The sequence below is a fragment of the Schistocerca serialis genome, chromosome 3, assembly GCF_023864345.2.
Source record: "Schistocerca serialis cubense isolate TAMUIC-IGC-003099 chromosome 3, iqSchSeri2.2, whole genome shotgun sequence".
Classification (NCBI taxonomy): Eukaryota; Metazoa; Arthropoda; class Insecta; order Orthoptera; family Acrididae; genus Schistocerca; species Schistocerca serialis.
This window is the reverse complement of record NC_064640.1, coordinates 10,434,704-10,461,231: the sequence shown is the minus strand read 5'-3', so window position 1 is coordinate 10,461,231 and position 26,528 is coordinate 10,434,704. Positions and strand designations below refer to the sequence as shown.

The 26,528-nt window shown below is 42.3% G+C and overlaps 1 protein-coding gene across 1 annotated transcript in view; it reads left to right on the top strand.

Moving 5' to 3' along the window:
- Positions 1-26,528, top strand: part of LOC126469667 (probable chitinase 2) — a 323,373-nt gene that overhangs the window by 131,282 nt on the left and 165,563 nt on the right. The window contains exon 2 of the mRNA XM_050096816.1: positions 22,156-22,353. Coding sequence (XP_049952773.1) covers positions 22,156-22,353 — 198 coding nt within the window. The remainder of the gene's footprint in view (positions 1-22,155; positions 22,354-26,528) is intronic.

Sequence of the window (26,528 nt, the reverse complement as noted above, 5' to 3'; positions counted from 1 at the left end):
GTCACCATCTTGTACAGTTCCAAGGTGTTCCTTCTTCTTCAGCCATCCACATCTCACTCTGGGACAAAGACCTGCCTCAAGATTTTCAATGTGCAAGTCAAGGTCGCTTTCGGTATAAAGCTTCTGGAATTATTATTGCATTATATACCCCGAGTTCGGTTTTGCTGGAGAGTACGCCTGATGTTATATCTTTTGTGCTGAAGTTTGTTCTGTATGCATCAGTAATCTGCTGTTTACCTCCAGCTTTAAACTGTTGTTGTGCTTGTTAAATTATGTGCCCAGGAAAGTACAAACTTGTACTTTCCTCTTTAGCCAAACTCGGCTCTGAAACTTCCAATGGGGCTCTCTGCACTATTCCTCTTGATAGCACCGTGACTTCCATCTTCTTAGGCCCACACTGGTTGCATTCTGGGCTAGGTCTCCACTATCTCGGCTTTGCAATGTCTGCAGTATGACCAGAATACACTAGCAAATGTCTTTTTCCATTCAGACTGCCATCTTTCTCGATTAAACAATAAAAATAAAGAAACTATTAAAAAGAGATATGGAGATGCAAAATGAGAAAGTTGAAATTTTAAACATTCTAATTTTTCACTTCATTATCTCTGTTTAACATTTTCTTTCGATTTTGTTACCTTTTATTCAGATTTGCGAATAAATATTTGTGTATCAGTATTTGACCTCGTATGGAACTTTAGCATATCAGTTCTGTTGTAAATACGTGTTATGTATGGGAACGCTGGCTTTCTCGGCGAATTTCGTTGATAGAATTTTGTCGGGTTATCCGATGAGTCGTGGTTCGTGTTGTAACGTTTCGACGAAGTTCCTACGTGTCATCTTCAGGGGAGCAGGAAACTCGCCGAAACGTTGCGATAACGCGACGTACGGCTCGCCTGATAAACTGAGACTTCATCAGTGCATAATGCATTTTTGTTTCCTTCTGACGAGTGCCATATCCTCGAGAAGCTCTACTCTAAGGGGCCTACGAAACGAACAGTGTATCTACGCTAAACTAATCTGGCTGGAACCTTGAGAGCTTTAAACTACTTAACGGGTCGGGAGGTGTGAGAGTATTTTAATGAATTATGTTATAGCCAGGCTCTGCCTTCGTAGAGTGACACCGTTGTCACAGGCGGAATTCGAGTTGTAAAATTACCTGACTGTCATAAGTAAGCATAGACTACGGCAGTGCTCCTAGTCGCTTTGCTCAGTTAAGATCGTACCTGCGTCATCTGTACGTTAGATCTACCGGGCGTTACCTCATAGCGATCGCTTTCTTTACGTTTCCGATCAGTGGTTCGCTAGATTCTCCTAAAAACTGGAAGCGATTAACCGTATAGAAACTGAGTGAGGACGTATAAAGGACAGTGTAACCTAAGGAACATATTTGTTCTACATAGTTGTCCTCCTGTCTGTTACTTAAAAATAAACAGTGTTTAGAGCACAATTGAACTTGTCAATGCTTAATACAGGTTTCATTAAAAAATTGTTGATTTGTAGCGTAAGACAGAGCGTTTTGTAGTAAAAATACAGATTTATCATATAGCGCTAGAAAACGCAGTAACCTCAAGAAAACGTTAAAATAAAAGAAAACCGTGAAACAAAAATATATCAAACATCACTTCAAAACTTCGTTGAATTTACATAAAACATGCTTCTGTTATTCATAACCAACTTTCGCAATAATCATTAATAATATGAAACTCTAGCCTTTGATCATGATGAAAATATTTGTCCATGTAAACTGTACTTGCACGAAAGGTAATTGCTTTGGTTACATAAGAGCGCTGAAGTTACACGATCAACTAATTTTTATTACATATGAAACGTTGTTTATATTCTGTAAGGATATAAAAAACACACTGAATTACGTGCGCTTCTAATTATGTGCCAAACAAAAAAGAAAAAAAGAGAGAAATCATCGATTCCTAGTTTCTCGCTTACAAATTCATAAATTCCTTTCTTCCCCCTACAACACTACCAATACTACCGGTAATCCTACCATTTACAATGTCATTTGTGTAGCATACCAAAACTACCGAACTGTAGCGCAACTGAAGGTGGAATTCATAACTACGCCGTTACGGAGAGGCGAATTTTTAGACGTAACCTTGGGCTGTGGAAATGTTGTTGTTGCAGTAATCAGTAAGATGAATGGTTTGACGCAGCTCTCCACGCTACTCAATCTTGCACGTGTCTTTTAATATTTTTATAAATTCTGGACTCTACAGCCACCTGAACCTGCTTGCTGAATTCAAGCCTTGCACTCACTTCCCTCCATTACCAATACTCTGCCTCAGGATATGTTTCGTCAATGTATCATTTCTTTCAGTCACATCGAGCCATACCACAAAAAGACACTTCATAACGCTAAAATATATATCTTATGTTAACTTATTTCTCGAGCTTTCCTCGCTGTTGGCATTCTATATTTCATATCCTCTTTATTTACCCCATCGTTGGTTATTTCGCTATGCAAATCGCAAAACTCATCTTCTAGTTTCAGCGTCTTATTTCCTAACCTGCACTTCCGGCCATAAAGAAAGAGAAGCACCAAGCGGAAGTGGCCGGATATCAACGTAAATTCGTACACGTACAAACCATTGGCGGATATGTTAATTATTAGAGTTCCAATTCTCTGTGACAGGTAGTGCATTAGTGTTGTTCGTCTTTACTGTTGTTGCCAGGCCTGGTAAGTGTATACAGTATGAGTCACGAGGAACGCTATATGCTTTGAAGGTATTAGGTATTAGCGGATTACAAAGAAAAAACTTCATATGGACATATGCCCTATCCGAATGGTTTCCGTCATAGAACACATTCAATATCAGTTTTGTACGTTTTTCTTGAAAAATTACACTACATTAAATTTTCTACAAAAAATGTTCTATTCATTTTTTCTCTAGAATTAATAGTCCGCGCGAAGAGAGCGCGAGAATATTGAAAAGCTCGCGCGGCGCGCATGCGCTGTAGCTGGGGTAGTTTTTGTAGGCCAGTGTTAGGTAGTTTCCTGACCTGACAGACCACAAGTGTGCAATGTGACACTGTTCGTCTCCACTTCCTCTACACTATTGTGGCACGTAGTAACCAACGACAATGCCTCAATAACACAGAAAATAAGTAACAATATACATTAAATTTCTTCCGCCTCGGAAACCTTTCGGAATAGGACATATATTCATACGAAGTTTTTTTGTCCTGAATCACTATCACCCATCAAAGAACGCACCTTTTCTCCCGACTCACCGTGTATAAGAGGCGTGAGTAGCGTCTGATGTTGCGCTGCGTGCGCAACACGAAATGACAACGACGCCACATCCCAGATATACACTGGGGTGACAAAAGTCATGGGATAGTGATACAGATTTTTTTTCATTCTTTTGACTGATCGTCTGCGGGACTTCGGCCGTTTACTTAAGTAAAAAAATGAAACACCTGCAGACGTCGTTTTGTTGTTACTTTTTTATATAGCAACCAGTTTCGGTGACTCAGTACACCATCTTCAGACCTGTAGTCATAAACATTAATTATAGCATCATCAACTTACCAACCTTGAAAATACAAAGACAGATTAAAAACAAAATAAGAATAAAGGACAATACTACATAAGTGAATTTACAGCAATCATTTCATAAAAACCAACTGATACAGCCATTGTCACAGCCCTAAAATAGAATTATATACAGCGAAGTATAACGAATTTCCATTGCTTACGTTGTACAAATGTACTATTTATTTATAAAATAATTACTCAATTTTCCACGATTAGAAAATGATCAGTTAGACGATACACTACACCGCAAAATCCTGAAGTAACCTACCGATCTACAAAAATAACTATCGAAAATTATAGATGCGTAAAAGAAAATACACCATCAGAAATAAAGAAACCGAATAAATATGCATCTGTGTACAAGTAGTCCTTGCAGAAGGACAGCATCAACAATATCTAAGTGTCAGCACAGGTGAAGGTATAAAATGACACTATAAATATATCTATATGTCACGTCGAAGTTATAAAATGGCTCTGAGCACTATGCAACTTAACTTCTGAGGTCATCAGTCGCCTAGAACTTAGAACTAATTAAACCTAACTAATCTAAGGACATCACACACATCCATTCCCGAGGCAGGATTCGAACCTGCCACCGTAGCGGTTGCTCGGCTCCAGACTGTAGCGCCCAGAACCGCACGGCCACTCCGGCCGGCGAAGTTATAAAATGCTGAGGTGAAAAGCGTAAATGGGCATATTTGTCCAGGAATGTGTCAAAATACAAAATGTAGAAAACCACCTATGTCGTGCCATTGTATTGTGTTGTATTGTATTGTATGTTAACCGGGGGCCTATAAACGACGGAGAGGCTCCGTCCCCGCCGCAGCTGCAGTGGTCCACAACCCCACAACGACTACCGCAGTCCACTTCACCCCTCTGCCACCTCACACCGAACCACTCTTTCAGGGTTATTGTGCGGTTTGGTCCCAGTGGACCCCCCAGGGAACGTCTCACACTAGACGAGTGTAGCCCCTATGTTTGCGTGGTAGACTAATGGTGGTGTACGCATACGTGAGAACTTGTTTGTGCAGCCATCGCCGACACAGCGTAGCTGAGGCGGAGTAAGGGGAACTAGCCCGCATTCGCTGAGGCAGATGGAAAACCGCTTAAAAACCATCCACAGACTGTCCAGCTCACCGGACCTGGACACAAGCCCGCCGGCTGGGGTCCAGGCGCTCCTTGCCACTCCTGAAAGCCGTGCTAACAGGGCGGTATACGTCGTACCATACACGGAATATACAAAACCAAAGATAATGTTCAGGGTGAACAACGTATAGGCATCTATGTGCAAGTAGCCCTTGCAAAAGGACAGCATCAACAAAATCTAAATGTCAATACAGGTAAGGCTATTAAAATGACAATAAATATGGTGGTAGCATCGCGTACACGAGGAATAAAGCGGAAGTGCATTGGCGCAGTTGTCATCTGTACTCAGGTGATTCACGTGAAAACGTTTCCGTCGTGATTATGGCCGCAGTACGGGAATTAACAGACTTTGAACGCGGAATGGTAGTTGGAGCTACACTATTGGAGTGTTAGAAATTAAGCATTCCGCGATCCACAGTGTCACGAGTGTGCCCAGTATACCAAATTTCAGGCACTACGTATCACCACGGACTTAACGACCGAGAGCACCGGCGTTTGCGTCGAGTTGTCAGTGCTAGCAGACAAGGAACACTGCGTGAATAACCACAGAAATCAATATGGGACGTACGAAGACCGTATGTGTTAGGACAGTGCGCCGAAACTTGGCGTTAATGTGCTACGAGAAGAGACGGCCAACGCGAGCGCCTAGCACTACATCGCCTTGCAGTGCCTCCCGTAGGCTCGTGGCCATATCGTTTGGACCGGAAAACTGTGGCCTGTGCAGATCAGTCCCGATTTCAGTTGGTAATAGCTGATGGTAGGGTTCGAGTGTGAGGCAGACCACACAAGCCGTGGGTCCTACTTGTCAATAAGGCACTGTGCAAGCTGTTGGTAGCTCCATAATGGTGTGGGCTGTGTTTATTTGGAATAGACTGGGTCCCTTGGTTTAAATGAACCGTTCATTGACTGGAAATGGTTATTTTCCGCTACTCGGAGACCATTTGCAGCCTTTCGTGGACTTCGTGTTCCCAATCAAATGTGGAATTTTTATAGATGACAATGTGCCATGTTACCAGTCCACTACCGTTCGCGACTGGTTTGAAGAACATTGTGGGCAGTTCGAGCGGACGATTTGGCCACCCATCTCGCCTAACATGAATCCCATTGAACATTTACGGGACACAATCGAGAGGTCAGTTCGTGCACAAAACCTGCACCGGCAACACTTTTGCAATTATGGATGGCTATAGAGGCAGCACGGTTCGATGTTTCTGCAGCGCTGCTCCAGCGACTTGTTGAGTCCGTGTCACGTCAAGTTGCCACACTGCGCTGTGCCGAAGGAGGTCCGACACAGTATTAGAAGGTTTCCCCCGACTTATATCACCTCAGTGTAGCTACGATTGGAGGAATAGCTCCGTGTGCTTGGCCTCTGCCCGCATTTCCAGTTATGTTATTCGGCAGGAGCTCTATGTTGTGTGATCACTATGAAAGTACGAATGTGTCGCGTACTCGTATGAGATAGCGTTACTGGAACGTGACAGAGTTTGGAAGGAAAGAAAGAAGGAAGTAAGTTTAAAGTTTAATGTCCCGTCGACAGAGCGTCCATTATAGATTCTGTACAAGCACGGATTAGGACAGGATGTGGAAGGAAATCGGTCGTGCCCGTTCGAATGAAACCATTTCGCCTGGAGCGATTTAGGGAAATCACAGAAAGCCCGAATCTGGATGGCCGGAAACCGTCGTCTTCCTGATTACGGGTCCAACGCGCCCATCTCCGATGCCTAGCTCGGCGAGTTTGAAACGGGCCTCATTGTGAGTCTCCACTTGGCCGGCTGGTCCAGTCCATCAATACTCAGATTTGTGGGTCATTTGGATGTGACAGCTCCGATGTCGGACTGCCTGGGGACGTGATGATATCCACAGTCATCGTCTAAGTTCCACTCGCCCACAACTAACCATCACGTGGGAGGATCGCCATACTGTGCAGTAGCATATTGTGATCCCTTCGTAACTGCTATTGCCATCTGAAGACATGCAACGGATTCCCTGCAACATTCCGTGTGATCTCACATCATCGGTTGGAGACAAGCAGCAGCCGTACTAGGGACCGTGCGTAGGCTGCCGTTAACACCACAACTAAACAGCTGCCATTGAAGTGGACTGCTGACGGATGGCGCCGCATTGTGTTCAGCGAAGAATCGCCATTCTGCAGTACCGGCGACCTGACAAGGGGTTCCATTCGTCCAATACTCTGGGGAGGCACAGCTGCCTCATTCCTGGTGTCGTGCTGCGGGTATGTTTTCAGGTCGCAGCTTGTAGTGACTGAGGGAGTTCTGACGGCATAAGAGTGCGTCCTGCGCCCTCTCACGCGACAATATCGTGCTGCAATTCTTCAACAGGACAACGCTCGCCGTCATATGGCACTGTCTGCGTGATGTTGAGGTACTGCTGTGGCCGAAAGATTCCCAGATCTGTTCCAGATAGAACATGTGTGGGACCAACTCGGATGTCAACTCTGTCACAGCGCCAGTATCGAGAATATCAAGGACCAGTTACAACAGTTGTGGGCCAGCTTTCCTCAGGAGAGGATAAAACGGTTTTGTGGCACCCTTCCCAACCGAATAAGTGCGTGCGTCGAAACCAGAGGGGGTGCAACGCCGTACTAATGAGTGGGCTTGTACAGCCAAGTTCTTTGTGAATGTGACTCGATTTTTTAATCACTGAAATAACACGATATACCCTCTCAGTCTGTGAAGTTTAATTTTGTTTCCTCTTCCCCATCTATATGCTTCATTTTTTTTTTTTTTTTTAGTCAAGCAGTGTATTTACGCTGGCATCGGCTGACTTACTTCGAGTCCACCTGTGTTCTTCTGGTTTCTTGTTGAGTTTGGGGTGCACGGCCGCTCGTCCGCAAGGTTAGCAGAAACGAAAAGGGGGAAAAGAGCTCAAAATGTTGGCACAATCACTCTCTCGCGCACTCCATCACTCCTACCTCAGTCGCATGTAATCGGTTTGCATGACTCAGTCGATTACGTTCAGTTCATCTTCCAAGTTCATTGCCGTCTCTGGCAAAACAACAGTATCATCGGGAGGACGTAAAGGTTTTCATTTATCCTCCTCGAACTTTAATTCCCCAGCGCGTTGTACGGACTGTATAACATGGGGCATAGGCTCCAGTCCTGTCTCAATTACCACCTTTCTACCGTGTCCTTCAGCTGTAGTCTGTATTCTGTACCAGTTGAAGACAACCTTTCGCTTTCTAAAATTCAAAGCGTGTATTCCTGCCAACGCTGTCTCGTGGCTGTGCGTATCGTGCGGTAATACTGGAACGCAGCTCTACAGCGGCAGGTTTCTGTTGAGGCCCGTAGCGGCCTCGGATCGCGTCGGCTATTTTGAACACTTCTCGGGAAAGGAGCGTGCACGTTATTTGCTTCCCGCTAGGGCTCTCAGCACCTGCGGAGTCAGCTGCCAAACTGATACTGTTGAGCACGCGTCTCTAGTGCGAATGCTTTGGAGAGTGGGCACGCTATGGTAAGCGAGCACAAAGGCTACTGACACGCTCCCATACGTGTTGTAGTTAATAATTGTCGAGTTTAACTATAACATTGCCCTTATCCTTACTCCTCCGACATTCCAGTATGCTCTGACGTGTATATAAGGGATGCGTGGTACATAGAAAACCAATCTCAGACTGGAATGGGATAAAAGTTGTAATTAGCTTTTTCTATCGACCACCATATAAAAAGCATTCACTATTACCGCCACGAAAAGTAAACACAGTGGTGCGAACGCAAAATAACAGAAAAACAGCTACCCAGTGCAAGGTGCTATAGACAGCGAACTTAGATCATGTGGCTTATAAATTGTATTAGAAAAGCAACTCTTCGTGATGATTTACCAACAGTCTGTGCATTCCGAGCGGTAACTAGTTGTGCAAATACATTGACGAAAAAAATCGCGACATCAAAAAATAATTAATGTAGTGTAATGAAATTTCGTGAATACATTTGTTTATGTATTTAAGTGATTAACATTGCAAGATCTCAGGTTAATGTAAGAGTGAGATAAGCCATTGAAAATGTCAAATGCTGGTACATTAATAACCGATGTAACTGCCACAATGCTGAATACAAGCCTGCAAACGTGCGCGCATTTTGCTGTACATGTGGCGGATGTCAGTTTGTGGGATGGAGTACCGTGCCTGTTGCACTTGGTCGGCAGTACAGAAACGGGTAATGCTGTTTTCGGATGGCGCTGGAGTGTTGTCCGAAGATGTCCCATATGTGCTCGATTGGAGACAGGTCTGGTGATCGAGCAGGCCAAGGCAACAATGTCGACACTCTGTAGAGAATGTTGGGTTACAACAGCGGAATGTGGACGAGTGTTATCCTGTTGGAAAACACCCGCTGGACGGTGTTCATGAATGGCAGCACAACAGGTTGAATCACCAGACTGACGTACAGTTTTGCAGCCAGGGTGCGTGGGATAGCGCCGGCCGGGGTGGCCGAGCAGATCTAGGCGCTACAGTCTGGAACCACGCGACCGCTACGGTCGCAGGTTCGAATCCTGCCTTGGGCATGGATGTGTGTGATGTTCTTAGGTTAGTTAGGTTCAAGTAGTTCTAAGTTCTAGGGGACTGATGACCTTAGAAGTTAAGTCCCATAGTGCTCAGAGCCATTTGAACCTTTTTTTTTGCGTGGGATAACCACGAGAGTGCTTCTATTGTTATACGACTCCTGACCTAAACCGAGACCTGGTGACCCTCCAGTAGTCATGTACAGGGACTGTCGAGCATAGCGATGGGTGGTTGTAGAAAAGCGCATGAAATCAGGAGAAGAAATCACTCGTGGGTTCCAAAGTGCTACCAGCAGTCCCCGCTACCGCAGTGACTATGCATAGAGGTACAATGATTGAGAAGCTCATAAACTACACATTTCTGTAATCAATGCAACGCGACGCATGAGATGCTGGAAAGAGCGACGCCACTGAACATAAGATGGATGGAAACGAGCGATTTGGGTGATATATCACGCTATGCCCTGCAGAAATCCGATGGAAAGGTTTACATAGATTTGGCAAATGCCTGGAGAACGTTACCTGCCATCCTGTGTGGTGGCAAAAGTGAAGTATGGAAGAGATGGTGTTACAGTATGGGGTGTTTTTCGTGGTTAGGGTGTGGTCCTCTCATGTGCGTAAGAAAACACTAAATTCAGAAGGATACGAATACAATGGCTCTGAGCACTATGGGACTTAACATCTTAGGTCATCAGTCCCCGAGAACTTAGAACTACTTAAACCTAACTAACCTAAGGACAGCACACAACACCCAGCCATCACGAGGCAGAGAAAATCCCTGACCCCGCCGGGAATCGAACCCGGGAACCCGAGCGTGGGAAGCGAGAACGCTACCGCACGACCACGAGATGCGGGCAATACGAATACATTTTACAACACTGTATACTGCTTTCAGTAGGGGAATAAATCACAGGCGATAATTGCTTGTGTCAGCACGACATTGCATCCTGTCATAAAGCACCATCTGTGGGGTAATGGTATCTACCTCTATATTCTACAATACTCTGTGAAGTGCTCGGCAGAAGGTACATCCCACTGGATCAGTTATTAAGACTTTTTCCTTTGTTTAAATGCCTCTGTGGGTGCTGTAATTAATCTAGTCTTATCCTCATTATCCCTATGGAGCGATATTTAGAGGGTTGTAGTATATTCCTTGGGTCATCATTTAAAGCCGTCTCGGACTGATTGCATTTCCCTAGTATCCCACCAATAAACCGAAGCCTGCTACCTGCTTTACCCATGACTGAGCCTATGTGATAGTTCCTTATCATGTCCCGACTAACTGTTGTTACATCCAAGTATTTGTATGAGTTTACAGATTCCAACTATGACCCTCTAATACAGGGCCGGCCAGAAATTTTGCACGCGTGCGGTGCTCCTGCACATGTGCAACTTCCGGGTCACAGCGTGCACGCCGCAGCCGTCAGCGTTCATGTAGTGCATGTTTCTACCCACAGATGTCGCTTTATCCACTTGCTGAGATACTCTGTACCGGCGCATTCTAGTGCTCTTTCCACAGCTTGCAAACCAACCATGGGAAGGTATTTCGCGTATTAAACATTTAAAATACTGTCACAGTCTACTCATTGAGACGTCTACTTTTATGTTAGCAGTTTAACCCGGTAAGACAAGTAATACAGTTAACAACCGTGGGTTTTTATTAAGGCTGCTTGACTGACGGCACGTAAATACGCGTAATGTTTTGGATCTAGTATTTAAGAAAGAGAGCACTTAGCGACTTCCAACGAACCTTAATCATGATTTCAAATAACATTAAACCAATGCAAGGTTTCCTATAACTAATTCTCGGTGCCCTCAGTTACACCCACATAATTTCTGTCTCACTGACCTCTGAACAGAATGACAACTGCCGCCCTCTCGATGATCACCTGTACCATTATTGCTATATCTTTCATCAGTTCCGTCTGAAATCTGCATAATAAACGACAATTAGATGAATGTTATGTTTTATCGGCTTCAGCTGAGCGTAGACATTCACACATTTAAAAAAAAAAGAAAACTTAAATGTAAGTATACAACAATCGGTTTAATAACCAATTTTCCTGATAATAATGTAACATGGAGCAGAATGAGGCAATAATGCACAGTTAGTAAACAATACTTTTTAATTGTGAAAGGCATTATGAAAGGAATAAATCCAAACACGTATATCATTTTTTTTTTTTTTTTTTTTCTTTATTGTAATTTGGACACCCCATACAAGGTGGGCTGGCAGCGGAACAGTGTACTCCGCTCTTCAGCCATAAGCAGTACAAGAAAAAAGAAAGGGAGACAGACAAGTAACAGAATGGCGGTTAAAAAACAGGAGATACAATAGTTAAAAAACATGAAGCCGTTCACACGTGACGAAACAAACAAGAAAAACCGGCGGCACTGGGCACAAACACTGACGAGGTAGATGACACACGTGAACGAAGGAGCGTGGACGGCGAAAAACACTGAGGCACAGACACGACGGCACAGACACTAATCCGAGGGCGATGATCTCCGGCGCGCGAAAGTTCACGATGCGTGTGCGAGTCCGGGGACCTGCCAAGAGAGGAGGAGGAGGAGGAGGAGAAGGAGGAGGAGGGGGAGAGGGAAAGCGAGAGGGGAGAGCAGGGACGCCACGGGCTGGGGAAAGAGGGGGGAGAGAGGAAGGGGGAGGGGAAGCCCGGAAGAAGAGGGGTGGAGGGAGGGGATGGGGGAAAAGGAGAGAGAAGGGAAGGGAAGAGAAAGGAGGGAGGGTGCCGCAGGGAAAGGACACCAGGAGGGAGGGGGGGCAGGGTCAAAGTTGATAGGAGGGGTAGATGGAGGGGATGAGGACATCATCAGGGAGAGGGAGCTGGCGGAAACCACCTTGGGAGAGGGTAAGGAGGGTGGAGAGATGGAGACCGGGTGGGACATGGGAGTACAGGCGCGGCAGCGGGCGGGGGTGGGAGAGGATCGGGGAGACGAGCGGGTGAGGAGGATCGAGTTTACGGGAGGTGTAGAGGATTCGTAGCCTTTCGAGGAAGAGGAGGAGGTGGGGGAAGGGGATAAGGTCATACAGGATCCGCGTGGGGGAAGGGAGACGGATGCGATAGGCAAGGCGGAGAGCATGGCGTTCAAGGATTTGGAGGGATTTATAAAAGGAAGGGGGGGCGGAGATCCAGGCTGGATGGGCGTAACAGAGGATAGGGCGGATGAGGGACTTATAGGTGTGGAGGATGGTGGAGGGGTCCAAACCCCACGTTCGGCCGGAAAGGAGCTTGAGGAGACGGAGTCGGGAACGTGCCTTGGCTTGGATTGTCTGGAGATGGGGAGTCCAGGAGAGGCGACGGTCGAGGGTGACGCCAAGGTACTTAAGGGTGGGAGTGAGGGCGATAGGACGGCCATAGACGGTGAGATAGAAATCAAGGAGGCGGAAGGAAGGGGTGGTTTTGCCTACAATGATCGCCTGGGTTTTGGAGGGACACGTATATCACTGGTCATGAGAAATGATATAGTTAATATCGGGCACAAAGGCACGGCTCCCACAAGCAGTTGCGGGAGATTTTCATCACTGATGCTTGATCGAAACGACTGAGAACATAGGTCTTCTGTTCTTTGCTTTTTCACAGTACCTGCCATTTCTCAGTACTTCTCTGTTAAAGTTACGGTCACCAGGGGTAAACGAGACTGGGTATGTTGCGCTCTTGCTCGTACCACTTAAACAGGGATGTGGAGCCGCCGCCTTTCATTTAGGACACATGTCTAATAACAGATGTCGCTGTAGCTCGCTGTCGCACACGTGCGCACATGTGCAACACTTCCGCACGTCTGCACACTGTGCAGCGCTCGTCCATACGAGGGTTGTCCAGAAAGTAAGTTCCGATCGGTCGCTAAATGGAAACCACAGTGAAAATCAGAGACATTTTATTTGCAAGAGTTAGTTACACTTTCCAGATACTTATCTATGTAGTCGCCACTCCCAGTTAGACATTTGTCAGAGCGTTGTACCAAATTTCCAACACCATCGTCATAGAAGGCAGCCACCTGTGCTTTCCGATAATTCTCTACGCTGGTGTATAGCGCGTAGCCTGCGCCCAGGTGTTGTCTTCGTATCCAGCAGTTCATGTGAACTGAGATGATACTCAGGACGAGCCAATTTGGGCTGTGTTGTGAGTGATCGAACACTTCCCATCTAAAAGGCTGCAGGAGCGTCTTCACTGCCCCTGCAGAGTGCGGCTGAGAATTGCCGTGAAGAAGGAAGTGCATGGCAGTTGTGTTAGGTGGGCTGCATTCATTAAGGCGAAACTTCCCAGCGGGCCCTCCTACTTGGCGGGAGACATCGTTGTTCTAGACACCTTTACTCGCTCACAGTGCGCTCACAACTGAAAAGAGCGTCTTGATGCGATCAACGGTCATACTAGAGGCACTGCCCAACACATCTGTGCAAAGCTTCATTGGGTTTTCACTGTGGTGTCCATTTCACAATTGGGTATAAATTTGATAGGGATTCCATCGAGCCCTGGGGCTTTGTTCAATTTACTTTCAACTATTGCAGTTATTTCTCAATGCCACTGATTCTAAAATCTATTTCACTCATCTTTTCAGTGGTGCGAGAACTGCAGTTAGGCATATACTCCCGGGTTTTCCTCTGTACAGGAACATTTCAAAACAGAGTTAGGCATTTCTACCTTTGCTTTGCTACTCTCAATTTTAGTTCCTGTCTCGTCCATAAGTGACTGGACACTAGTTTGTTGCTGTTAACAGCCTTTACATACGACCAAAATTTCTTTGGGTTTTGTAAAATGTCTCTTGTCAACATTCTGTTACGGTACTCATTGAAAATGGAAGGAAGGAAGATTGAGTTTAACGCCCTGTCGACATCGAGGTCATAAGAGACGGTGCACCAGCTCGAATTGTGTCGATGATAGGGAAGGAAATCGGCTGTGCCCTTTCAGAGGAACCATCCCAACATTTACCTGGAGCGATTTAGGGAAGTTATGGTAAACCTACATGTGGATGGTCAGACGCGAGTTTGAACAATTGTACTCCCAAATGCGAGTCCAGAGTGCTAACCATTGCGCCACTTCACTCGGTGGTAGTCATGAATGCTTCACGCATTGCTCTCTAGATTGTCAAGTGCGTTTCATTCAGCATCTCTCTGTCTATATCCCTATGCTTTGTTTCTCACCTATTATGCAATAGTCTCTGTTTCTTTGCAGTGACTGTATACCATAGAGGATCTCTCCCATTATGAACTGTTCTACTGGGTACATATCTGTACAGCGCATGATCAACTATTCTTCTGAACTTGAGACATAGTTCCTGTCCATGCTCCTGTCCTGAGCTAAAAGTTTCAAGGTCCTCACTGAGGTATGATTGTTTCTCTGGTTAGTTTGTTGAACATATGTATCTTTCTGCTTCTTTTAGTTTCCCTTTGTGTTTTTGTATTCATTCTTGCTATAACTGCCTCATGGTCACCAATACCTGTTTCGATGTTGACTCCCTTAAAAAGGTTAGGTCTGTCTGTTGTCATCAGTTCTAATATATTTCCATCAAGAGTGGGTTCTGAACTATCTGTTTTCGGAGAAGGCATTCAGTAATGTTTCAGAGCTGTCTTGTCACACTCACCACCAAAAAAAAAAAAAAAATATATTTGTCTCAATTGATTGTTGGATGATTAAAATCTCCTCCAACAATTACAGTATGGTTAGGGAACTTACTTACAAGCGAACTGAGGTTTTCCCTGAAGTTTCTGGTTACAACAGGAGGACACCCTGGTGGTCGATGAAGGATCCTATCATAATTTTATGCCCACCCTTCACACTGAGTCTTAATCAAAGGATCCCACATGCAGCTTCAATTCCTATCTCGGTGAATTTGAGTTTAGATTAGATTAGATTAGTTTTTCGTTCCATAGATCCGTGTTGAGGAGATCCTCGTGGATGTGGAACATGTCACTTAAAAAAAAAAAAAGCTGAAATAACAATATTAACAGTATGAATATATACAATGCATCATTTGTTTCTATTAAAAAATTCGTCAATGGAGTAGAAGGAGTTGGCCACTAGTAAGTCTTTCAGGCTCCTTTTAAACTGATCTTTATTTGTAACTAAATTTTTTATGTTTGCTGGCAAATTATTGAAGATGAGTGTTCCTGAGTAGTGGACCCCTTTTTGAACTAAAGTAAGTGCTTTTAAGTCCTTGTGCAGATCATTTTTGTTCCTGGTATTGTATGTATGAACTGAGCTGTTTGTTGGAAAAAGAGATATATTATTTAGGAAAAATTTCATTAAGGAGTAAATATACTGAGAGGCAGTAGTTAGTATACCCAGTTCTTTGAAGAGGTTTCTACAGGACGTCCGTGAATTTACTCCACAAATAATACTTATTACACGCTTTTGGACTCTGAAAACTTTTGTTTGACTTGAAGAGTTACCCCAAAATATTATACCATATGACATTATGGAATGAAAGTAGGCAAAGTATGCAAGCTTTTTCATTTTTATGTCGCCTATGTCTCCTAACACTTGAATTGCAAATACAGATTTGTTAAGGCATTTCTGCAGTTCTGTGGTGTGCTCCTCCCAACTGAATTTATTGTCAAGTTGTAATCCCAGGAATTTAAGACTGTCAACCTCTTCTATCTGCTCTACTTCATACTTTATGCATATGCTGGGTGGAAACCTCTTACAGGTTCTAATTTGCATATAGTGAGTCTTTTCGAAGTTTAATGTCAGCGAGTTGGCTTAAAACCATTTATTAATATCCATGAAAATATCATTAGCAGATCTTTCTAGAACTACACCCAACATACTATTTATTGCAATACTCTGTTTCTGGCAGTGTAACTGATGAGAGATCATTAATGTACACAAGAAAAAGCAATGGCCCTAAGATGGATCCTTGCAGGACACCACATGTAATTTCTTCCCATTCTGATGATGACTGATGACTTAATTCACTAGTCCCTTGCACTGACACCCTTTGTTTCCGGTTAGCGAGGTATGACTTGAACCCTTTTGCAGCACTGCCTGTGACACCATAGAATTCTAATTTATTTAAAAGGATGTTGTGGCTTACACAATCGAATGCCTTTGACAAATCGCAGAAAATACCTGCTGCTTGTAACTTGTTATTTAATGAATTAAGTACATTTTCACTGTAGGTGTAAATAGCCTTTTCGATATCAGAACCCTTCAGAAATCCAAACTGTGTTCTTGATAATATGTTATTTGTGGTCAGATGGTTGAGAAGCTGCCTGTACGACGTCACTTCCATTTCTCGTTTTAATATTCTTTCAGTACACACTTAAGTATTCCCCAAAGATCTCACTATTGTCAACTTCAGGTTTTAATCAGCTTTCTATGCCTCACATTATGTGAGAGTCATTTCTTTTTAGGAACGCTTCACGCTCTGGCGCTTTGTTGCTAGTGCTTCGGCCGTTAACTACATTGGTGTCCAAATTTAAAGCGACAAACAGAAAGTCTTCAAGACTGCATTTATTTTGCAGCAAAACCCTATAAAGAAGTGATAATAAAGTTGGAAAAATGTGCAGAATATTGAACGTAAACAACTGCAACAAGCATAACGATAGACAAAAACGTTCTTCGTTTTTTCCAACTTAACAGGTTTGCGCACACATTCCGACAACTGGTTAATGTGTTCAGTATGGGGTGTGGCCACTGTGGCAGCAATATAGGCCTGACAATAACGGAGAATACTGTGAATGATATCATTAATCTCATGTTGAGGCAATAAGGCCCATTCTTCTTGCAGAGCGGCTCGCAAGTCTTGGAAAGTGGTTGGTGTACAGTGACCTCATGCGACCCGTCTCCCCAGACACGGTCTGTGGAATTCCAATCGGGAAAGCGAAAAGATCATGCCAGGCGTGGAATATCTTCCGTTTCCAAGAAGACATCAACGACCCATAGTCTATATGAGGCCGAGCATTATCGTCCTTGAATAAGAAGTCTGAGCCCATAGCACCTCATAACAACCGTACATGTGGTCCCAAGCCTCGTCACGGTACCTGACAGCAGTTAAACCTTAGCAGTTCACTCGCACAGTTTCATAAAGAGGTGTTAGAGTGGTCAACACGATCCCTGCCCACACCATTAAGGATCCTCCTCGATATCGGTCTCTTTCCATGGAGAAATAGTGGTTTGTTGCCTTAATTTTGGACACCAGCGTACCAGGAATTTGATACTCTCATCTTCAGGAGGCATTTCTCTTGATCTTACATTGATACTTGTGGGTTTTCCAAAGCTAATCTAAAAAAAAAAGACCCTTGTGTGCATCTCGCAAACAGTCAGCTACTTCAGTAGCTGCTTCTGACGTGTAGTGCACACCAGAACTCTTTCAGTAGCCCTACAACTCTCAGCTCTATAGTGCTAATCTAGGCAGCACAGGCTAGCTTGTCACGGAACCCTCAAAGTCTCTGGTTCAAGCCTTACACTAGACTCGGGACCAGGGAGTCATGATCTGTTCCGAAGACAATGCTGCAGATTGTGATCTTCGTTGAAACTCTATGAGCAAGGACTTTTTTTTTTTTTATTTGCACGTTACGTTCCGTAGGACCAAAATGAGGAGCAAATCTCGCAAGGTCGTGGAAATTACAAAATAAAAGTAATAACAGATAAAAATAAAATGTTTATGAACCCGAAAAAAGTCAATCCATAATTTTAAGTAAACGCAATCAACAATACAACAAGAACAGGTTACTTTTTCAAGGAACTGCTCGACAGAATAGGAGTGACCCATGAGGAAACTCTTCAGTTTCGATTTGAAAGCGCGTGGGTTACTGCTAAGATTTTTTAATTCGAGTGGTAGCTTATTGAAAATGGATGCAGCTGTATTCTGCACAGCTTTATGCACAAGAGTTAAGGAAGTCCGATCCAAATGCAGGCTTCATTTCTGTCGCGCAAACTCGTGAGCAGGGATCGACAAGAGGTTCGTGAACTTGCAACATAGCCCGAACCGCTCGTTGCTGAGCGAAAAACATCCTTTTAGAATGGGAAGAGTTACCCCAGAATATAATAAGATGCGACATAAGTGAATGAAAATAAGCAAAGTAGACTAATTTTCCTTTCGAACGATCACTCACTTCAGATACCGTTCGAATAGTAAAAGTGGCAGCATTAAGTCTTTGAACAAGATCCTGAACGTGGGCTTTCCATGACAGTTTACTATCTATCTGATCACCTAGACAATTGAACTATTCAGTTTCACTAATCATATGCCCATTCTGTGATATTAAAACGTCAGGTTTTGTTGAATTGTGTGTTAGAAACTGTAAAAACTGATTCTTACTGTGATTTAGCGTTAGTTTATTTTCTACAAACCCACGAACTTATGTCATGAACTGCACTATTTGAAACAGAGCCAATGTTGCAAACAACATACTTTACTACCAAGCTAGTCTCATTATCAAACAGAAATATTTTAGAGTTACCCGTAATACTAGAGTCTGTTGCTAAAGTAAGCTGTGAACGAATTGTGAGCTATTCCCCATATTCCGTAATGGTCCAATTTCTGGAGCAATATTTTCTGATCAACACAATCAAACGCCTTAGTTAAATCAAAAATATGCATAGCGTTCGAAACCTGTTGTTTAAACCATCCAGTACCTCACAGAGAAAAGAGAATATAGCATTTTCAGTTGTTAAGCGACATCTAAAGCCAAACTGTACATTTGATAGCAAATCGTGTGATATAAAATGATCAATTATCCTTACATACATAGCCTTTTCAATAGCTTTAGCAAACACTGATGGCATGAAAATAGATCTAAAATTGTCTACATTATCCCTTTCTCCCTCTTTATATAGCGGCTTTACTAGTGAGCACTTTAATCGTTCAGGAAACTGTCCATTCCTAAAGGAAAAATTACAAATATGGCTAAATACAGGGCTAACATGGGCAGCACAGTACTTTAATATTCTGATAGACACTCCATCATATCCACGAGAGTCCTTGGTCTTCAGTGATTTAATTATTGTCTCAATCTCCCCCATGTCTGTATCACAGAGGAGTATTTCAGACATCAATCTCGGAAAGGCATTCGCCAAGAGAGTTATACGATTTCCTGTAGAAGCTAAATTTTTATTTAATTCGCCTGCAATGCTCGTTAAATACTGTACACATATATGATTTATCAGTAACAGAAATATTCTTACAGTGAACGGACTTTATATTGTTGACCTCGTGTTGCTGACCAGACAATTCCTTCACAACTGACCGTATGGTTTTAATTTTATTCTGTGAATTAGGTAATCTATTTGCATACTACATACTCTTTGCCTTCGTAATAACATTTTTAAGCACCTTACAATACTGTTTGTAATGGGCTACTGCAGCTTAATTGTGACTACTTCTAACATTTTGACATAATTCCCACTTTGTTCTACATGATGTCCTTATCCCACTAGTCAGCCACCCGGGCTGCCTATTACTGCTAGTACACTGTTTAGAACATTCTAAAAGTATTCTCAACCTTCTCTGCTAATTAATAGAATGAACCAAGTATGACCTTTCAGTCCGTGCTACAATTTACACTTGATTGCAACCTGCTTCCTCAATGGTTGCCAGAATAGCCTCTTCAACAAGCTGAATAACACCTCCAGGCATACACACTGGGTTTACCTGGTGTTCCTTTCCATCACTTGCTGCCATTTGCCTAAGAGGTATCATTGTTCGCCATAATTTTGAAATCTGAAATGCTGAAGATTAATAGAACTCTACTCTTTCAAGTCCCACTGACTCGGTTTCAGTTTCAGTGAAAGACATGTTTGTTAGAGGGATTGGTGTAGTGCCCTGAGTCCTCCCTGGTCCCCATCTGCCATGTACGGGATGGCTAGACCCTATATTGCCAGGCCACCACAGTCAAGTGGGTGGGTAGTGATGGAGCTCACATTTCCTTCAGGAGAGACAGTATCTGTGGGACAGGATAGTACTTGAGGTGCCTTTGGTACCTCTGATACACAATTCTCGGTAGCCCTCCCTACATACCCAGTGTGACACAGCGGCAACATCTCTGCTACTGCCAAAAACAAATTATCACATGATGCTCCACTTTGTGCCATTTTGTTTTGGCTCCTGTACAGTGTGCTACGGTACTATGGTGCATGGATTTCAATGTGTGCCAGGGCTGCAGAGGCAGACACATGCCTACAAACAAAGAAAAAATTAATTACATAGCTTTATTTTTTGGAGATAGTTAAAGCTTGACGACTACCCCTTATACTTCGTATTGCCACTAGTTTTCTATCAGACTGTGCCCAATGCCACATCATAAAGTTGTTTTTTCTCTTGTCAACTAATAATGCCGGGACACATTACTAACTGCTTGCTGTCAGGTGGCCCTTTTGTCGAGAATGCTGGGAGCGCATCATTGTCCCTTTGGAGCTGTAGTGGATTATTTACAACAAATTCGTGAGGGAATAAATATATTGTGAAGCAGTATTCAGAATGCGCAACTCCTTAAACAGATATCTACAAGATGATTGTGGGTGGGCACCACATATTATTCCTACAGCACGTTTCTGAACAGTGTAGAGTTCCATTCTTAAAGATGAGTTGCCCAGAACATTATTACATATGACATTATTGAATGAATATATGAAAAATATGTCAACTTACTGATTTGTCTCTCCCCAAGATTTGCAATGAGTCTGAGTGTAAGTAAATATGGGTGGAAAACACTGAAAATTGACTATGTGGAGCATGAGGACTGAATAAACACATCTCTATACACAAGTGGACTAGCAACACATACATTCACATACACATACACACACACACACACACACACACACACACACACACACACACACACACACACAAATGTATGTGATTTTCCACACATTCAAAACATTTTATCTACAGTATTATGGAATAGGGGAGAGTGCTCTCCAACTATTACAATCTTACTTATGCAAAAGAAAACAAACAGTGACTGTAAATGAAAAAAAGATCCAGTTTCTTGTCAGTTACCAAAGAAGTACCACAGGGCTCTGTGCTTGGACCTTTTCTTTTTGTAGTCTACATAAATGATTTGCCTTCTTCATTACCTTGTGATACTGCACTGTATGCAGACAATACAACTCTAATTACTCAGGGAAACAACTTGGATGAATTACAGAATAATGTAACAATAGGAATGGACACATGTACCAGTTGGTTTCAGGCAAATTCATTACAGATAAATAATAATAAGACAGAAGATATTGTATTTGATTTGAATTCCCCTAAACATGAAAACAAATCTTTAAAACTACTAGGGTTCCATATCAACCAAAAACTTAACTGGGAAATTCACACAGGCATGCTATGCAAAAAACTTTCTTGTTACATAAACTGAGAGGCTCTGTTAGGAGAACACCCCTACTATATGTACACTTTGCCTTCTTCCACTCTCATCTCGCTTATGGGATTATACTATAGGGAAACTACCCAATTTCAAAGACAGTGTTTAAATGGCAAAAAAAGCAAACAGATTCCTTGTAGGACTATCACCCAGAGACTCATGCAGGCAGCATTTCAAAGAATTAAATATAATGACAGTCCCTGGCTTGTATATTTATAGTTGCCTGATATATGCCAAAGAAAATTTAAATAACATTGACCTTAGGATGGCAGTGCATTCACATAATACAAGAAATGGACATACAATTGACATCCCAGTCGCCAGACTATCAAAGATTCACTGCAGTTATAAGCATCTAGCACACACATTTTTTTAACAAATTACCCAAAAGTGCACATTCTATGCACATGGATAAATTTAAAGTAAAAGTAGCAAAATGGATAAAAAATAAAGTATTTTATACAGTTCAAGAATTTCAAGAGAGTGCAATAAAAGCTATTGAATTGCGATGGTACATTTATTATATGATACCGATTACATGTAAAATGTTTAAAGGTGAATAAATATGAATATGAATACATTTGAATCATGTTCTTTGTTGCAGTTGGCCATAACAAAGCAGTGGTGTGTTACGTATCAAGTTGGGCTGTGTATCGACCAGGAAATGGAGTGTTTACTGTCAGTGATATCAACCCAAATATTTGTTCTCATCTTGTCTATGCATTTGCTGGGCTAAATGCTACAGACAACACAATTATAACTCTTGATAAGTACAATGATCTAGAAGAGGATTATGGGAAAGGTAAGTAACCATACAAATTGTGTTAATAAGTAGTATGTACCAAAAGGAAAATTCAATAGAGAAAAATGAAAAAAAGAGTCAGAATTGATGGCCAGTACATATCTTCAGCTATACTGCTATAGACACACACAAAAGTAAATGCACCGTCCTAGCTTTTGGAGCCAGTAGTTCTTCCCTTGGAGGAGTGAGCAGGATAGGTTATGAAAGGTTCAAAATGAACTAACTTGTCATGATGATGAAGGAGGCAAAGCTTTAGGTGGAGGTGTTAGAAGGAGTAGCTCATAAATAGTATATTGGTAAGAATTGTACCAGCTTCAGGCCAGAGGTGATGTCAAATTGAGGAATAAAAGTACTTAATTTGAGTCATATGATACATCATAATTGTGATGTAGATCTCATTTGACACCACGAGAATGATATCTATAGCCAACAGAATAACTGCAGCAGCCCCAGCTCAGTTTGGGTCCTTTTCGGCAGTAGCACTTGTGTGAATGGTTATTGTGGTGAGAGTACTGGCAGACACTTTAGCAGATGACAGAGGTGCATGTATTTTGAAGGTGGCACTGCATTGTTTATGTTGTGGGTTGGCAGGAGAGCCAACACCGGTTTACTAGAGGAAGCCGAAAGGCACGCGTTTTAGCTCACGCAGGTTGGCGTGAGGTTTGGAACATGTCAAGGAAATTAGAATTTAGAAAAACGGACGTAGCTGGTGGAATACTTAACTTTAATCCATTAACGATGAGCGTCGCTCTTGACTGTACATTATTCACAATATCAATAGCAAATGAACATGGCACCTTGTTAGGTCGTAGCAAATGACGTAGCTGAAGACTATGCTAACTATCGTCTCGGCAAATGAGAGCGTATTTTGTCAGTGAAATATCGCTAGCAAAGTCAGTTGTACAACTGGGGCTAGTGCTAGGAAGTCTCTCTAGACCTGCCATGTGGCGGCGCTCGGTCTGCAATCACTGATAGTGGCTACACGTGGGTCCGACTTATACTAATGGACCGCGGCCGATTTAAAGGCTACCACCTAGCAAGTGTGGTGTCTGGTGGTGACACCACAGTTTATGGCTTGGTGGCAACGCAGACTCATTAAGGCAGCAAGATACTTCAGTCATTCAGTGCATTGATCTCATGTTGTTTATGAACAGAGCAATGATAAACAAAGTTTATTCATTGTGTGTGTGTCTATTATTTATAAAACTAAAAGATCACCTCACTCACATGTATAAAGTCATGAGCCTGCAACCCTAGACAACAAACAACTATAAGATAGATATATTCATGGAAGTTGTGGGTTTGGGAATCTGTGTTAATAGTGGGGGCTAGAACTAAAGCCAATTAAAATATACAATTAGTAGATCTACTTGCAAATATCCATCAGGTGAGCCAAAGACTGAACTGAAGCTATAATGGGATGAGAAATGTGAGCAGCCTTCTCTTTAACAAAGTACCTCTATCCATTAGAAACAAAACCAATAGTTTAATCAGTGATGTAAATAAATTCTAACTTTTTTTTATTCTGCTGATAAGTACCTGAAGACAAACTTGCATTCATTATATGAACACATCCTCTCCCCCACAATGTACAGTGAAAAAATTAGAGCCTGAGACATTTCCAGTTCTTGCTGTAAAATATTTCCCTCCTTTAAGGTAGCTGTAGTGCTTATGTTATTATCATTCTTATTCTTGTTTTTGACTCTCGATAACCATTTTATTTTAGTTTTTTAATGTAATCTACATCAGCTGACAATGTTAAAATTTTTACGTGGGTTACTTCAAGACCTAATCAAACTGGTAATTTTTTTATATAGAAGGCTGCAGATTGATGTACTATAAAGGTCACGTCCAGAAGAGGATGGGCACCAGGTTGAGGAAGTTGTAACAAAATTGGAGAGACAAGAAACTTTCTGATGGTAAAACAATAAGAGGCAGGCTGACAGACAAAATGATTGATGAACTGTAGCAGTATTATTGGATGGCCATTAGAAATGATATTCAGGATTTGTTGAAAATGAAGCAGGCAGTATGGGCTGCCTTTTTCCACAGACTGTCAACTGATGAAAAACCAGTACACCACCTTTGCCCTCCTGCACATAGTTCATGGTGCAATTACTGCAATGCCCAGTACCCAAACAGTTCATACAGCCCTAAACATTCCATCCCAGCAGCAGTCATGGATATCATAAAACCTATCTACAGAGACCTGGCAAATCCTGAATCATTGAAGAAGTGTCTGCATGGTCAGACTCAAAATCCCAATGAGTCGTTCAGTAATCTTATATGGACATTATACGGACTCTCTTACCAAGGAATGTTCTTGTTGGAATGAAGACACTAAAGTGGGGGGGTCAGGGATGCTGTTATTGCTTTTAATGATGGCAACATTTGTAGGGTGAAAGTGCTACAGCAGATAGGAATTAATCCTAGAGCAAATTGCATCAGAAAACTTGAACGGATGGAGAAGGTTCGCGTTGATAAAGCAGAATATGGAGCACAGTTGGCCACTAAGGAGTCCAGAAAGAAAAAAAAGAAGAAAAAACTTGGAAAAAGATCAAGAGGATGATATACAGTATCCCTGCTGAGTGACTAAAATTAAAAAAATTAGCCATATATTAAGTGAGTGACAGTCTTTTGAAACTTAAGAAGCCATTCCTGAAAATTTACATTTTTGTTACATTTTTCCCTAAATCTCAGAAACCACATCGAGTAGTGTATTCAAATTTTCAGGGAGTAATAACATACATATCCTGAGCCTATTGAGCTGAAAGAACATAATGTTATACATAATTAAAATTATTTAGGATAACGTACAAAAAAGTAAACAAAATTTTAACTGTGTAGTTAAAAAATTGTATTTCTGGAAGCAGTGACTGAAATGAAATTATTGTAATTCAGTAGACTCAGAACATACAGTTTAATGTGCTGTAAAAGTTTCATGTCAATGGCTACCTGAAATACAGGGAAGTGAAGTCACTAAATTTAACATTGTTGCGATAGGGCATTCCAAGTCGCCTTAAGTATCTGCTGTTTAATTTTTTATTTCTCCTATTATGCTTACACCTCTTATTTTATTATCTTCCTGTTATCACAGGTTTTGCGTCTTTGTTTTTTGTTTCCTACTGATTTCAGAATATCTAATCAAAAATTTCATGTCTTATAAGTTTGAATTAATTAAATAATTGCTGTAAATTGTTAATTTCCTGTAACATACTTATAGTTATTACTTATTGTTATGAACACATTTTCATTTTACTATGGAGGTGCCTTAAAACCATTTCCATATTCAGAACTCAAAGAGTAGGGCATACTGTATAATTTAAACCATACGAAAAATGTTTACTCGAAATATTACATATATAGTGTTCATTTATGTTTTGTGTTGTAGCTACGCAGGTCACTGCTGTGAACCTTGTAGTGTGTGTAAATTGATAGCCAAAACTGCATTAAGAGTGAATGTTATGACTGCAATTAACATCACTTTAAATGGGTACCAATAACAAAGCCAGAATCATCTTTAATAACAACATGTGCAATCAGAGCTCAAAATTAAAATCCGAGATGAGAAAACTGAGGTAACAGTTGTATTTGGATATCAGCATAACCGAGGCTTGAGTGGCAAGATGCGAACTGCTGAGCCTGATCTTTATTTCCTGTGATGCACCAATGGACGTTATTATGTGACGTATTTGCCACATACTCTGAAGTCACGGCCACGGCAAGTGGGACTCTCTGCTACAAAACTTCAGGGGTGGAGAGTGAGGGGCTCGTTCCTCTCGTGGGGGCAGCAGGTTAACCTCGATGCACTCCCCGTAGTCTACTGCCCACTGTGGTCTCAATGTAGTGGGCTTACTGCTGGTATGGAGTCTGTCCACATACCTCACTGGGTGGAGGGGAGAAGGAATATTAGGATAATCAGTGATGAGGTCATTAGAGACAAAACACAGGTTTGGATTAGGGAAGGAAATATGTTGTGTCATATTCAAAGTAACCACTATGGCATTTGCCTTCAGGAATTTAGGGAAACCATGGAAAATCTATATCAGGATGGCTAGGTGGAGATTTTAACTGTCAGTCTCTCAAGTATGAGTCCAGTGTCTTAAGCACTTTGCCACCTCATTCAATACAAGGATGGAGACAAAGACCTTCAGTGGATAGTGTGGGTAAGTCTG